This window comes from Lytechinus variegatus, chromosome 3 (assembly GCF_018143015.1).
Source record: "Lytechinus variegatus isolate NC3 chromosome 3, Lvar_3.0, whole genome shotgun sequence".
Taxonomy (NCBI): domain Eukaryota; kingdom Metazoa; phylum Echinodermata; class Echinoidea; order Temnopleuroida; family Toxopneustidae; genus Lytechinus; species Lytechinus variegatus.
The window spans coordinates 7,798,607-7,810,699 of record NC_054742.1 but is presented as its reverse complement, the minus strand read 5'-3'; the positions used below and the strand labels follow the sequence as shown (position 1 = coordinate 7,810,699).

Below are 12,093 nucleotides of genomic sequence, written 5' to 3'. Positions count from 1 at the left end.
TGATTTATGCTTGTTATCTCATAATAAATATTAACTTTGTGTTCACGTAAATATTTGTATTTTTTGTAATGCAACGGTGAAAGTCAAATTTCCTGTTAGGAACAATAAAGTTTTAATTCAACGTAACTTTATTTTCAACCTACGTCGAGCGCTTAGGAGTCGGGTTGTGTACATCTCTCGCAGGATCGTCAGTCGGTATAGAGCGGGGGTTTCGGATTACGGTGACCGGTTTCGATTCCCAAGTGATGCGCTAGTATCCTCATTACCAAGTCCCTCGGAGAGGACCTTAAGCCGTCGGTCCCTTAGTTGCTTGCTCACATGCATTAATTCGTGCTTTCTTAGCAGTCAGGTAAAAAACCTCGATAGAACAGCACCCCGGCCTCGGGCAGCAACCAGTTTGTTTATGCATTACGGGAATAGCGGGGAATCCCCTGACCAAATGGACATGATCACATGATGCGATTCCTGAGCACTGGGGATCGGGACGGACCACAGAGATACCTAGTCGGCGTTTGCCATAGCTTTACGGGAATGAAGGCGCGGCCGAGCCGCCCCAGGCCCTGTATGCCAGAGAGCATCGACCAGGCCTGCAAGGCGGAGTTCTCTCAACGTCTCTGGGTAGGTTGTCCGTTGATCCCGGGCCGAAGCTAAAACCCATGCATCGACTGAGATCTTGGTGGATCGATTGCATGTTGCAGACACTTCTTCTTGATCTTGGTAATGATACAGTATGGTACCGGTACTGCAGTCAAACTCAACAAGTGGGATACCATTACCTCTATAACAATTCTACATGCTGGATTTCTGGAGGCGTGTGTGGCCTGTATTTGCAGTGGCCCCTGAATGAAAGTAGTACTATTTCAGTGGCCAAATCGTGGTTTTGGGAACCACTCGTAGATTTGTGTACGCGCACTTGTGTACAAAGTGAATGGAGGTGGAAATAAGGAACCATGCGTGTGACTGAATAAAGCGCTGCTGTATGAAGTGAACGGTGGTTTCCTATATCACGATATTAATGCCATTTCAGTTTCATGTGTTTCACGATTTGGCCTATTGGACTAATCATACATGAATCCGGACATGAATTTATTAGATGACAAACAAGATGATGCACTGTCTGGATGTCCAGCAGAAACTGTAAGTTGGCACTAACGTCTAACTCTAAGTCTAACATGTCTAATGTTGAAAGTAGATCTAAATCATGATATATTGAATTGAAATATTGTGGGTGTTTTTCCAAACTTCATTTTTTGTTTTCTTTTAACTTGATTGAGAGTAGAGTAGGGGAGACCAAGGTTAGTTGGAACGCGGGGTAAGTTGAAACATTGTAATTTTCTTTAAAGCCTGTAAAATAAAGTTATGCAATATACTGTCCTCAATTTATTGCTATTTAATAATACAACAGCGTTGAATTATTATTGCAATAAATTGAAGGCAGTATTGCATAAATTTACTTTACAGGCGTTAAAGAAAATTACAATGTTTCAACTTACCCCGCGTTCCAACTAACCCCGGTCTCCCCAAACGTTAACCCAGGGAGCGCCGGCCCGCGTAGTGGGCTGTCGCCCAGGAGCTTACCGTGTATTTACCCATACTCACGGGACAAGGGTAGATTATGGTCAAAATATTTAGAAAGATAAATTGTGAGAAGAGAAATTATGCACTTACCACGATTATATGGATGAAGGTCTAACGAGTAGTAGAATCCTGACGTCGAAGCACAGACTGGAACCTCAAAAAATCGAAAAGTTCTCTCCTCCCCAGTATGATCGGCCGTTTTTGTTATGAATCATAACAAAATGGCCGATCGAGACTAGGGTAGAAGGAGAGAACTTTTCGTTTTTTTGAGGTTCCAGTCTGTGCATCGATGCCAGGATTCTACCACTCGTTAGACCTTCATCCATATAATCGTGGTAAGTGCATAATTTCTCTTTTCACAATTTATCTTTCTAGATATTTTGACTATAATCTACCCTTGTCCCGTGAGTATGGGTTAATACACGGTAAGCTCCTGGGCGCCGGACTGCTTTGCGGTCCGGCGCTCCCTGGGTTACCCAAACGATAATATTAGACTACTAGTCTACAGCGTTATTTAGGAACAGCAAGAAAAGAAATTGCTGGTCAATTCAATGTTGATGCCCAATCAGTAGATCACTCATTTGTAAATATGAGACCTAAGCTTGGCCTAGGTACCTTTAATCTAAGGCTCAAGTCATTTTATTACTCAGTAAAAATAGACTAAAAGCTTCAATTTTTGTTCGTTTGTGTCCCACATCTTCTGAATGTCAAAATAAAAACTAAAAAAAAAACAGATTTCAGCTGTCTAGACAAAATTAATTTGTGCATTTTTCTTTTCAACCCTTCAGGGGGGTTTTGTAAAATTAATTGTTTGACTGGATGCATGAAAATCTGATGAACTCTAAAAGATTTTAGATTTTTATTCTTGGATATAAATTTTTTTCTGAATGTCATGTCCATTAGAGTCTACTCTGGAATTGCCCAGATCATATGCATGGTGTATTTCACAAGGGAAAATTTCCTAACTTTATAAACATTAATGAGCTGAACATGTGTGTTATGCACATTGATTCTTTTGGTTGATTTTCTTCTTGGTTTACAGGAACTAGCTGGTAGATCTTCCATGTGTGAAGGCTGTCCTGGACAGGCATTATGTCAACAGCAAAGTAAGTAAATTCCTGCCGTAGAATGTTGAATGTGATCTCTATTCTTGTAAATTGTTCAATATCAACTTCTTGAATATGGGGTAAAGGTGTAACAAATTGTGACATTGTTTAATTGTAGTGGTTTTCATAATATAGGATTTACTCATTGGATTTGTTTTGTTTAACCGTTTTTCTTGTTCTTCTATTAATACATACTAGTCAGCATATGTTACCCAAGCCAGCTCCTCTGGCAAAAAGGTGATGAAGAAAAATTATTGCGATTATTGGCATTTTTAAACATTGACGCTCTCACAAGATTTTGCCTTACTTGGTGGGTTTGAATGAAGTGTAACAAGCAGTGGGATAGCTGGCAAGCAAGGGGTATTTTGAGGACACTAAAATGGGGAAACGTTGGGGAAGCAATGGGGGTTAAAAACAAGTTGAAGTTGTAATTTGATGAATAAATTGAATTGAATTGAACAGTTGGAAGTTGGTTGCATTTTCAGTGCTTTTCCCTGGCATCAGATGTTAGATAATTTGTATACAGATATCTCTATCGTAATGCACATACCATTGACAGTCGCACATGAATTCATACACCAAGCATATAAAAACCGTAACGTTAGAATGAATAAAAATAAAATCAATAAAGATTTAAGTTCAAAATATAACTGACTTGTTTTTTTTTTGTGTAAAATTATCATCAAACATCAATTCTACCGACATATTTTTCCCATTTTGTTCATACTGGCTCCCACGCGCCACTCCGCAAGGCTCGGTGTGGCACAAGTGCCGCGCGCGCCGCTATTTGAGAATCCCTGCTCTAAGATTTAAACAATTGATCTCTAAGTTATTGACATGTGCTTAGTTAAGATAATTAATGCTAGCCTGTATAAAATGTTGTTCTATTTTAACTCAGTTTACATAAGAATTCTAGACTGTAGTGAAACAATATGTGAATCCACAGAACATAATTGCTTCTGTTCTTGATCTGATTCATTCCTTGTAGGTGGTGTGGACCCTGACCAAGAATTCATTGATATTAGGATGAACGCAATTCTACATAAGATAATTGTTGTTTCAGGGAAAGGAGGTGAGATACTAAGATTGTGAACTTCTGTATTGTTCCAGAGAAAGTAAATTGCTATTGTTTAGTCCACATAGCACTCTGTTTCATCTGTTTTGAATCAAATCAACTTCAAGCGTCATTCATAGAGATCAAATGACGGGGTATTGCCAGAGAGTTGAAAGTTTGAACTAAATCATGCTGACCCACAGGTCTCTCCTAATATGACTACACCACGGTATTCCCCTACATTTATACCAACAGTGCAGTTGGTGACTCTACTGTACATGGGGTGCTCCATTTAAAGATTTAACATCCTATCTAAGGGACAGAGTTTTTTCCATGGTAACATAGCCTGAATCTATGCAATAGTTGAAGAACATATAAACACACAACACAGGCTTCATTCATCTGCCTGGGTTAGACCAGAACCCATGACCTTTGGTTCGACAGGCGGACACTTCATACCGACTGAGCTAACTCACTCCCTTGAATGAAAATGTGGTCCATGAACAGTTCATCAAACCATAAAAACCAGATAAAAGATGGTGTTTGATCAAGTGGATATTAAGTCAAAATGAGTAATACCTATTAAAAAGAAATGGTAAATGGGCTATATTACAGTAAGACCAAAGTTTTAGTAGATGAACCGGTCATAGACACATTGGATTAGACCATGTGGGATGAGATGAAACAGAAAAAAAATCTAGATATTTTAGACAAAGTGATCATTTACCATATACTAGTATTCAGTGGCCTGTGCACAAAGAGATGTCGCCTTAGTTAAAGCAAGCTAGATAATTTTCATTGTGAAACTGTCAGGGGTTTATCTACATCCATGAAGAACTAAGATGACTATGTAGGCCTGATCGATGAAAACAATGGCTCCAAGCATTTACAATGTCATACTTGCGGTTGCGTTAAGCTGCAAACAAGCAGTTTGGACATTGCGTTAAATACTCTAGATGCATGTATATTTCCGAGTGAAAACCTAATAGATGTTTGGAGTGGTTACATAGCACAGTCTCCATTCATTTCTTAGATGATATAACCTCTTGTCAAACCAGAGTTTGCTATAAACTATTTGAAATCTCAGAAAAGATCTTATTGAATAAATCTCCCAGCCTTTTATTAATTGTTTGCCACCTATTCATTTCCTTCTCATTATTTATAGAACTTGTATTTACTACTTTTATTTGGATCATATGTTAGGTGTCGGGAAGTCTACATTGGCAGCATCGTTGGCCCTTGCTCTAGCTCAGCAGAAGAAAAGAGTAAGAATATTTTATTTCAGGGAAAGGAAAGGGACTTGCCTCATAATTTCCTGTGGTAATATATTACTAATATTATATAATTTTTTATTAAGATGTCCCTTGCAATCAAAATTTAGCTTTTTTAAAGAAAGGGTTAAGAAATTATGTTACCTGTTGTGAATTTGTAAAAGTAAGGTTGTCAGGTGAGCCATGCTGAATATCACACTTATTGAGGAATGATATAAAAAAGCAATCAAACAGGTCTTGGTGCTTATGTAATCAGATACAACAAATGCAGGATCTAACATTCTCCCCAAAATATTGCCCATATTCAGTGATTTCTTCACAAAGTATTTCCTTAATGCATTTTCATGAGAAGTAGAAAATTCAGATGTTGTGATATTGGAGATTTGTAATTGTATTATATTGCCTTCCATACAAAGATATTGTCTATTTACTGTACAGAGCAAATTTTCTTATGAATATATCTTAAGTCACCGATTGTTTTACTGTGATTCAAACCAGTAACCGCAAGATTCAAAATCCTTATAGTGAGTTGACTCTCATTTATTCATTGTCTGCTTATAACCCCCCCCCCCCCTTTACCATAGGTTGGTATTCTAGATGTGGACATCTGTGGTCCGAGCATTTCACAGCTCATGTCAGTTCAAGGTCAAAAGGTCATCAATACGCAGTGGGGATGGAAACCTTTACAGTAAGTTAGACTCGTTTTTAAGAATGGAAAACATTTCATTAATACTACTGTTAGGCCAATGCTCACTGTAACCAGATGGTCTTTGTACATAGCTTATTGGAATTTCAGAATTGGTAGTTAATGGGTTGATCCTTATTGATTCTTAACAATATTTATATTTTCTACAATGTTTTATACTCTTCAACTCAATTCTTATCTCATCTAGTATTTACAGCCAAAAACTTGAAAACCTATATTATGTACTGTTGAAGCTCTTAACAGCTTAAGTTGTTTTTTTTTTTGGGGGGGGGTATTATTAGTTAAAATAGTAAAGATTTTTACCACTTTGAGCATTGTTGGAAATGGAGAAATGTGTGTAAAGAATGTTGTTAATAATAGCCTACTGTTGTTAAAATTGTACAATAATAAATTTCATTAGAACTTAAATTATTGGATTTTTTTTGTCTTACATATCTATCTTGATATCAGCAATAATTTAAGTACTCTACTCTGTCTCTTTTATATGATTTGTAAGGTCTAAGCATGGCAAAATTAAAGTGATGTCTGTAGCATCTCTATTGGACCAAGCTGAAAGTGCTGTAGTATGGAGAGGGCCAAGAAAGACTCAACTTATCAAACAATTCCTTAAGAACACCTTCTGGGGAAAACTTGACTACCTTATCATTGGTAAATTAAGTTTACTTTACACACTCATATAGGATGAAGCTAAGAATCAATCATATTCAGGATGGCAATAATAATAACAATAGTAAGAATTACAAAAATACAAAAAGTGATTATAGTCTAACAAAACATAAATGTAGGTGTCAAAAATTAGAATGAAAGACCAGTCATTTGTCTTGATAGAAATTAAACATCATTTTAACTTCTATGCTTGAATTTGACTTCCTGAACAGCATTTCATGAAGAGATTTGTCACTGATTTTTCACTAAAAACTATTACATGTATGATGTATCATGCACACTTCATTTTTTGTGAAGAGTGTATAGTGAATGAAGTGATTATCCATTGGTTTAATGATGCACCTGTTTGAGGGTGAATGATTCTTTATAATGTGGATTTAGCAACAAATACTGGAATGATAAAACAGAAAGGCAATTCTTTTTTACTTTAAATTTAATTAGAGTTGTATTTTATGAATATGATGTAACTTTTTGTTGATATTGCTTTTGATTTTGATAGATACTCCACCTGGTACAAGTGATGAGCACCTGACAGTCTTAAAGGTTCTGAAGAATACCAGACCTGATGGAGCAGTTATCGTCACCACTCCACAGACAGTTGCCATGGACACGATACGCAAAGAGATTGATTTTTGCAATAAGATGAAGCTACCAATCTTAGGATTGGTGGAAAATATGAGTGGTTTTGTGTGTCCATGCTGTCAGGTAAGAAATATAAATGGTTTTATGTTCCTTTTGTTACCAGATGGAAAATGTAAGGGGTTTTGTGTGCCCTATAGATAAAAATAAATAAGCCTGTATATCTCATAAGATGTTTCCTTTCTCAATGGTACAAAATTTATTTTATGATCTCACTTCGTTCAAGAATGAATTTAGCCTCCTTTGCCAAAATTATGTATTTAGAATTAGTTTACACAATAAAATCACTGTAATTATGTACACAAACTGTTTTTTTTTACCATGATACAATTGAAACCTGTTAAGAATACAGGCCATAATCTGGTATTCTCATGATTAATGCGAGGTTAACTCCAGATTGAAAATTAATTTTGCCCAACTTTTCTATTGAACACTAATGTTTATAATTCAGAGCTAGAATCAATCCAAGGCCATGGCAATGGTTCCTCAGAAATAGCCTTGATGACCTTCCAAATACATGTATTTTTAAACTTGAGGCCAAAATAAGATGCCCATTTTGCCTGTAGCTTTGGTGTCCTGTGGTAATCCAGTGCATGCATTCCATTAAAAAGTGTATTTTAAAATTGATACCCTTAAAGATACCCCCTAAAGTTAGCACTCTCTTCACTTTCCTTTAAGTATTGTTAAAAACTAACCTTGCCATTTTGAATTCTTAACTGAAGACCTGTGAATTCATCTCCCCTATTTATTGTTGACGTAAGGTCATTTGCCAAAGAATTCATTGAAAACTACTTTATACTGAAATGACCTTTTTATTCTCATTTCATTGTAGAATTATTTTAGAACACTTTACCCAAAATGATACTTAGAGAAAGTGTTGTCTATGTCAATCTACGTTACACTGCTGTGAGAATTTCACACACGATGCAAATTATTAATCTTTGGTAATGAATCTAACGTTAACTTCAAATATTTCAGAATAGGAGCATACCACTTCCCTTTAAATTTGAAATTTTCTAGTGCATCAGTATTTCTCATTATGTAGGTTACTTATATCATAATTCAAAATTAGAGTACGCAGTAGAAAGCAGACACAAAGTACTCCTCAATTCAAGGTTAACATTAAAATTTCAATTAAATGCAGTGTTGATTTTTATCAATTTTACCTTTGTTTTCTTATCATTAAAGGAGATAACCCATGTGTTTTCTGGTAATGGATTAGAGAGTTTGGCCAAGGAATCAAAATTAACAGTTCTTGAGAAAATTCCTCTTGATCAGGTAAGTTGAAGAAAAAGAACAATAACAAAGTTACTCTCAAGTTTTGTTTTACTAGTATTAATATTTTGGTGAAAATTTTCTATGCATGTCATCATGAATATGCAATGAGCAAGCTGATGATGTCACATTCCCCCTTACTATGTGTATTTCGTGAAATTATATTCAAACTTAGTCTTCCAAGAATAAAAACATGGAATTTGGATTGACTTTTGATTTAATGTTTAATATAATCATTGCTGCAAATTATTTTGTTACAAGTCAGGGAGACTTATCATACACACATTTGTGAGAATATGAAGTAATTACAAGAAAGAAAAAAAGGAAAGGAGACAGGACATCATCAGTCTACCTATTTCATTTTCATAATGGTACACATGATATAATTCATTTTCACAAAATATTGCCAAACTTTAAAAGTCAATTACTGTTATTTGAAATAAAATTTTTATAAAATTCCCAGTGTTTTGCTTGATGATTTCATTTTATTTATTCAGGTATAATTATTTTCAGCCTGGAGTACCTATTTAATATTTGTTCAATGTTTATGCTTTACCTTTCATTTCAAGCCATAGAACCTTGAAACCTTTGCAAACATTTTGGTTGAAAGTCAGATCCAGCTTTAATGCCATTAAAGTATGGTGGTGCCCCACCTACAAGTTTTTTATTCTTCCAGGGGCTCTCAATCCCACGTTTTTATCTAATTTGTATATAGTTTTTAAAGGGGAAGTTCATCCTGAAGAAAACTTTGTTGGAAAAATAGCAGAAGAAATTATAAAAAATATTGGTGAAGGTTTGAGGAAAATCCGTTAAAGAGTAAGAAAGTTATTACAGTTCAAAGTTTTGGATTTGTGACGTCTTAAACGAGCAGCTGCCCCATTTGTTATGTAATATAAAATGCATGAATTTCAAATTTTGTATGGTTCCTGGTGACTTAATTTTGTTTTCTATTCATGATCGGGTGTGAAATGATTTGTCTATGGATATACAAAAGGTACAGTGAAAACCATTTTCAATTTTCTGAGAAAATGACATTTCATTGATTTTTTACCATTCACTATGTAGGAATGCTGCTTGCATATGACGTCACAAATCAAATCAATGAAATTCTAATAACTTTTTAATTATTTGATGAATTTTTCTCAAACCTTCGGCAATATTTTTCATTATTTTTTCTGCTATCTTTACAAAAAACTTTTTGTCAGGGTGAACTTTCCCTTTAAGTTTATGCATGAAATGGCACCTGAATACCTCTATAGTTTACTTAGATCCCCACACCGGCCACCACACCGGCCACATTATAGACTTTTTTCTAGTGAAGAAACTACAATTTTACACATTCCTAGAGTTGTTTCAAAAGGGGGAAAGCTCGTTTTTGTCTCACCTGCATAGCAGAGTGAGACTATAGGCGCCGCTTTTCCGACGGCGGCGGCGTCAACATCAAATCTTAACCTGAGGTTAAGTTTTTGAAATGTCATCATAACTTAGAAAATATATGAAACTTGGACATAAGGTTAATCAATTATCACTGAACATCCTGCGTGAGTTTTATGTCACATGACCAAGGTCAAAGGTCATTTAGGGTCAATGAACTTTGGCCGAATTGGGGGTATCTGTTGAATTCCCATCATAACTTTGACAGTTTATGGATCTGATTCATGAAACATGGACATAATAGTAATCAAGCATCACTGAATATTTTGTGCAAGTTTCAGCTCTCATGATTAAAGTCAAAGGTCATTTAGGAAATTTTAGGGTCAATGAACTTTGACCGAATTGGGGGTATCTGTTGAATTACCATCATAACTTTGAAAGTTTATTGGTCTAGTTCGTTAAACTTGGACATTAGAGTAATCAAGTATCACTGAACATCCTGTGTGCATTTCAGGTCACATGACCAAGGTCAAAGGTCAATGAGCTTTGGCCGAATTGGGTGTATCTGTTGAATTACCATCATAACTTTGAAAGTTTATGGATCTGATTCATTAATCTTGGACATAAGAGTAATCAAGTATCACTGAACATCCTGTGCGAGTTTCAAGTCACATGATCAAGGTCAAAGGTCATGTAAGGTCAATGAACTTTGGCCATGGTGGGTTTTTTTGTTGAATAACCATCATATCTCTGTAAGTTTATTGGTCTAGTTCATAAAAAGTGGACATAAAAGTAACCATGTATCACTGAACATCTTGTGCGAGTTAGAGTAGTTTTCAAAGTCAGCACTGATGCTATATTGAACCGCGTGATGCAGGTGAGACGGCCAGAGGCATTCCACTTGTTTATTTTTGCAGACCCAAATTATGGAATAGTTTACCAATTCACCTTCAATCATGTTGAATGTTTTAAAGGAAATTTGAAAACATATTTATTTTTGTTGTAGTGTAACTGTAATATTGGAGAGCAATTTATACAAAGCGCATAGAGCAATTTTAATTGATTATGCGCTATATAAGTACCAATTTATTACCTGTATTATTATGATTGATTGATTGAAATAGATTTTGAATTGAAAGTAATATAGGTAGAAGATGTAGACAATTTTGTGGCATTCCACACTACACAAGGGAGATTTTTGAAAATTATTGTCCTTTTGTGTTTCTTTATATAATTGTTTAGTGGATATTGACCATTCTATCTGCCTATTACGCCCTGTCTATTGAGCCCTAGTATGAAAGGAAACCAAAACCCAAGAAAAGAAGCAATCTTATTGGAAAAAGTAAAATGAGAGGAACAATCTAAAACAAGTTTCATCAAAATTGGTTGTGAAATAAGCAAGTAGGATATTTAAGTGTGTGTTTTATCCATTCTGTCCAATTTGTTTATCAGGCTCTGGTTAGATGCTGTGAGGATGGAGAGAGTATCTTTGATCGCTACCCTGATTCTAGTGTACTGAATCCATTAGAAAGATTAGCACAAAGGTTCCTACAACTACCAAACAGGTGATGGCAAGCAGATGGAAGTTTTCAGGTCCTTTACCCTATCTTAACTGGGCTATTTTAGACCAAGATATAAATTTGCATGCGCGTAGAGCCGGATGTAAACTACAAGACTTTATAGTAAAATTTAAAAAAAAATCAATTGTTTATGTATTATTAATTGATATTGCAAATAAGCGTATGAAATTTGCCCTAATTTTTTTTTGTGTGTGTTTTTGCCTCTAATTTAATTTATAAAGCTAGTAGAATGCTAATTTTTGGTGGGATTACATTTCTAACAAATATCTACTTAAAATTGCAAAAATGTAATTAATTTCTAATGTATTTTATTGTTTTTTGATTATGTATTTTTTGTTTTTTCAAACTTTTTTTTTCCAATTAACTTCGTTGAGGACCCTTTGCAATGATGAATAGCATAAAATGAATCCATTCAAACCAACAGAAGTAAAAATAATCATACATTTTTTATTTTTGGTTGAAAAACACTATTTGCATTGACTTTTTACACGGAATCACGTTTATGAGCGATTTCGGGTGTGATATGCATTAAAAAAATGTTGTGTAATTTCGGGACCATACCTGGACGTTGCAAATTTGGTCTCAAAAGATGCGCAAGACTTGAAGGTAAAAAGTCAGCGAGCAGCGTGGACAAAAAATTTTGCTTGATGGTATAGTGATGAAATTTGTCAAGGGGGGGTCAAATTGACCCCCCCCCCCAGTTTAATGAGGGTTAAATAGAGTCATACATTCCAAACTGATATGCATCGGCTATAATTTACGTAACGCAACATTTGCTCTTTATGTAGGACAATTGTTCCACTTATTTCTCATAGGATTTTAGGCGAGGGGTAAGGTCAGGATG

The 12,093-nt window shown here is 35.3% G+C and overlaps 1 protein-coding gene across 1 annotated transcript; it reads left to right on the top strand.

Annotated features, from left to right (window-relative positions):
- Nucleotides 1–222: 222 nt before the first annotated feature.
- Nucleotides 223–11,750, top strand: LOC121410125 (cytosolic Fe-S cluster assembly factor NUBP2 homolog). The gene is made up of 10 exons (XM_041602009.1): nucleotides 223–859; nucleotides 1,023–1,137; nucleotides 2,621–2,684; nucleotides 3,673–3,756; nucleotides 4,942–5,003; nucleotides 5,594–5,697; nucleotides 6,212–6,363; nucleotides 6,881–7,086; nucleotides 8,209–8,298; nucleotides 11,122–11,750. The coding sequence occupies exons 2-10, from the start codon at nucleotides 1,069–1,071 to the stop codon at nucleotides 11,236–11,238; spliced, it is 948 nt and encodes a 315-aa protein (XP_041457943.1). The 5' UTR covers nucleotides 223–859; nucleotides 1,023–1,068; the 3' UTR covers nucleotides 11,239–11,750.
- Nucleotides 11,751–12,093: the final 343 nt, after the last annotated feature.

Excerpts from the sequence above, each read along its gene's own strand:
- LOC121410125 (XM_041602009.1), top strand. The coding sequence starts at position 1,069 with ATGAATCCGGACATGAATTTATTAGATGACAAACAAGATGATGCACTG. Across the intron at positions 1,138-2,620 it reads CTGGATGTCCAGCAGAAACT|GAACTAGCTGGTAGATCTTC; the intron begins GTAAGTTGGCAC and ends CTTGGTTTACAG. Across the intron at positions 8,299-11,121 it reads AGAAAATTCCTCTTGATCAG|GCTCTGGTTAGATGCTGTGA; the intron begins GTAAGTTGAAGA and ends TTTGTTTATCAG.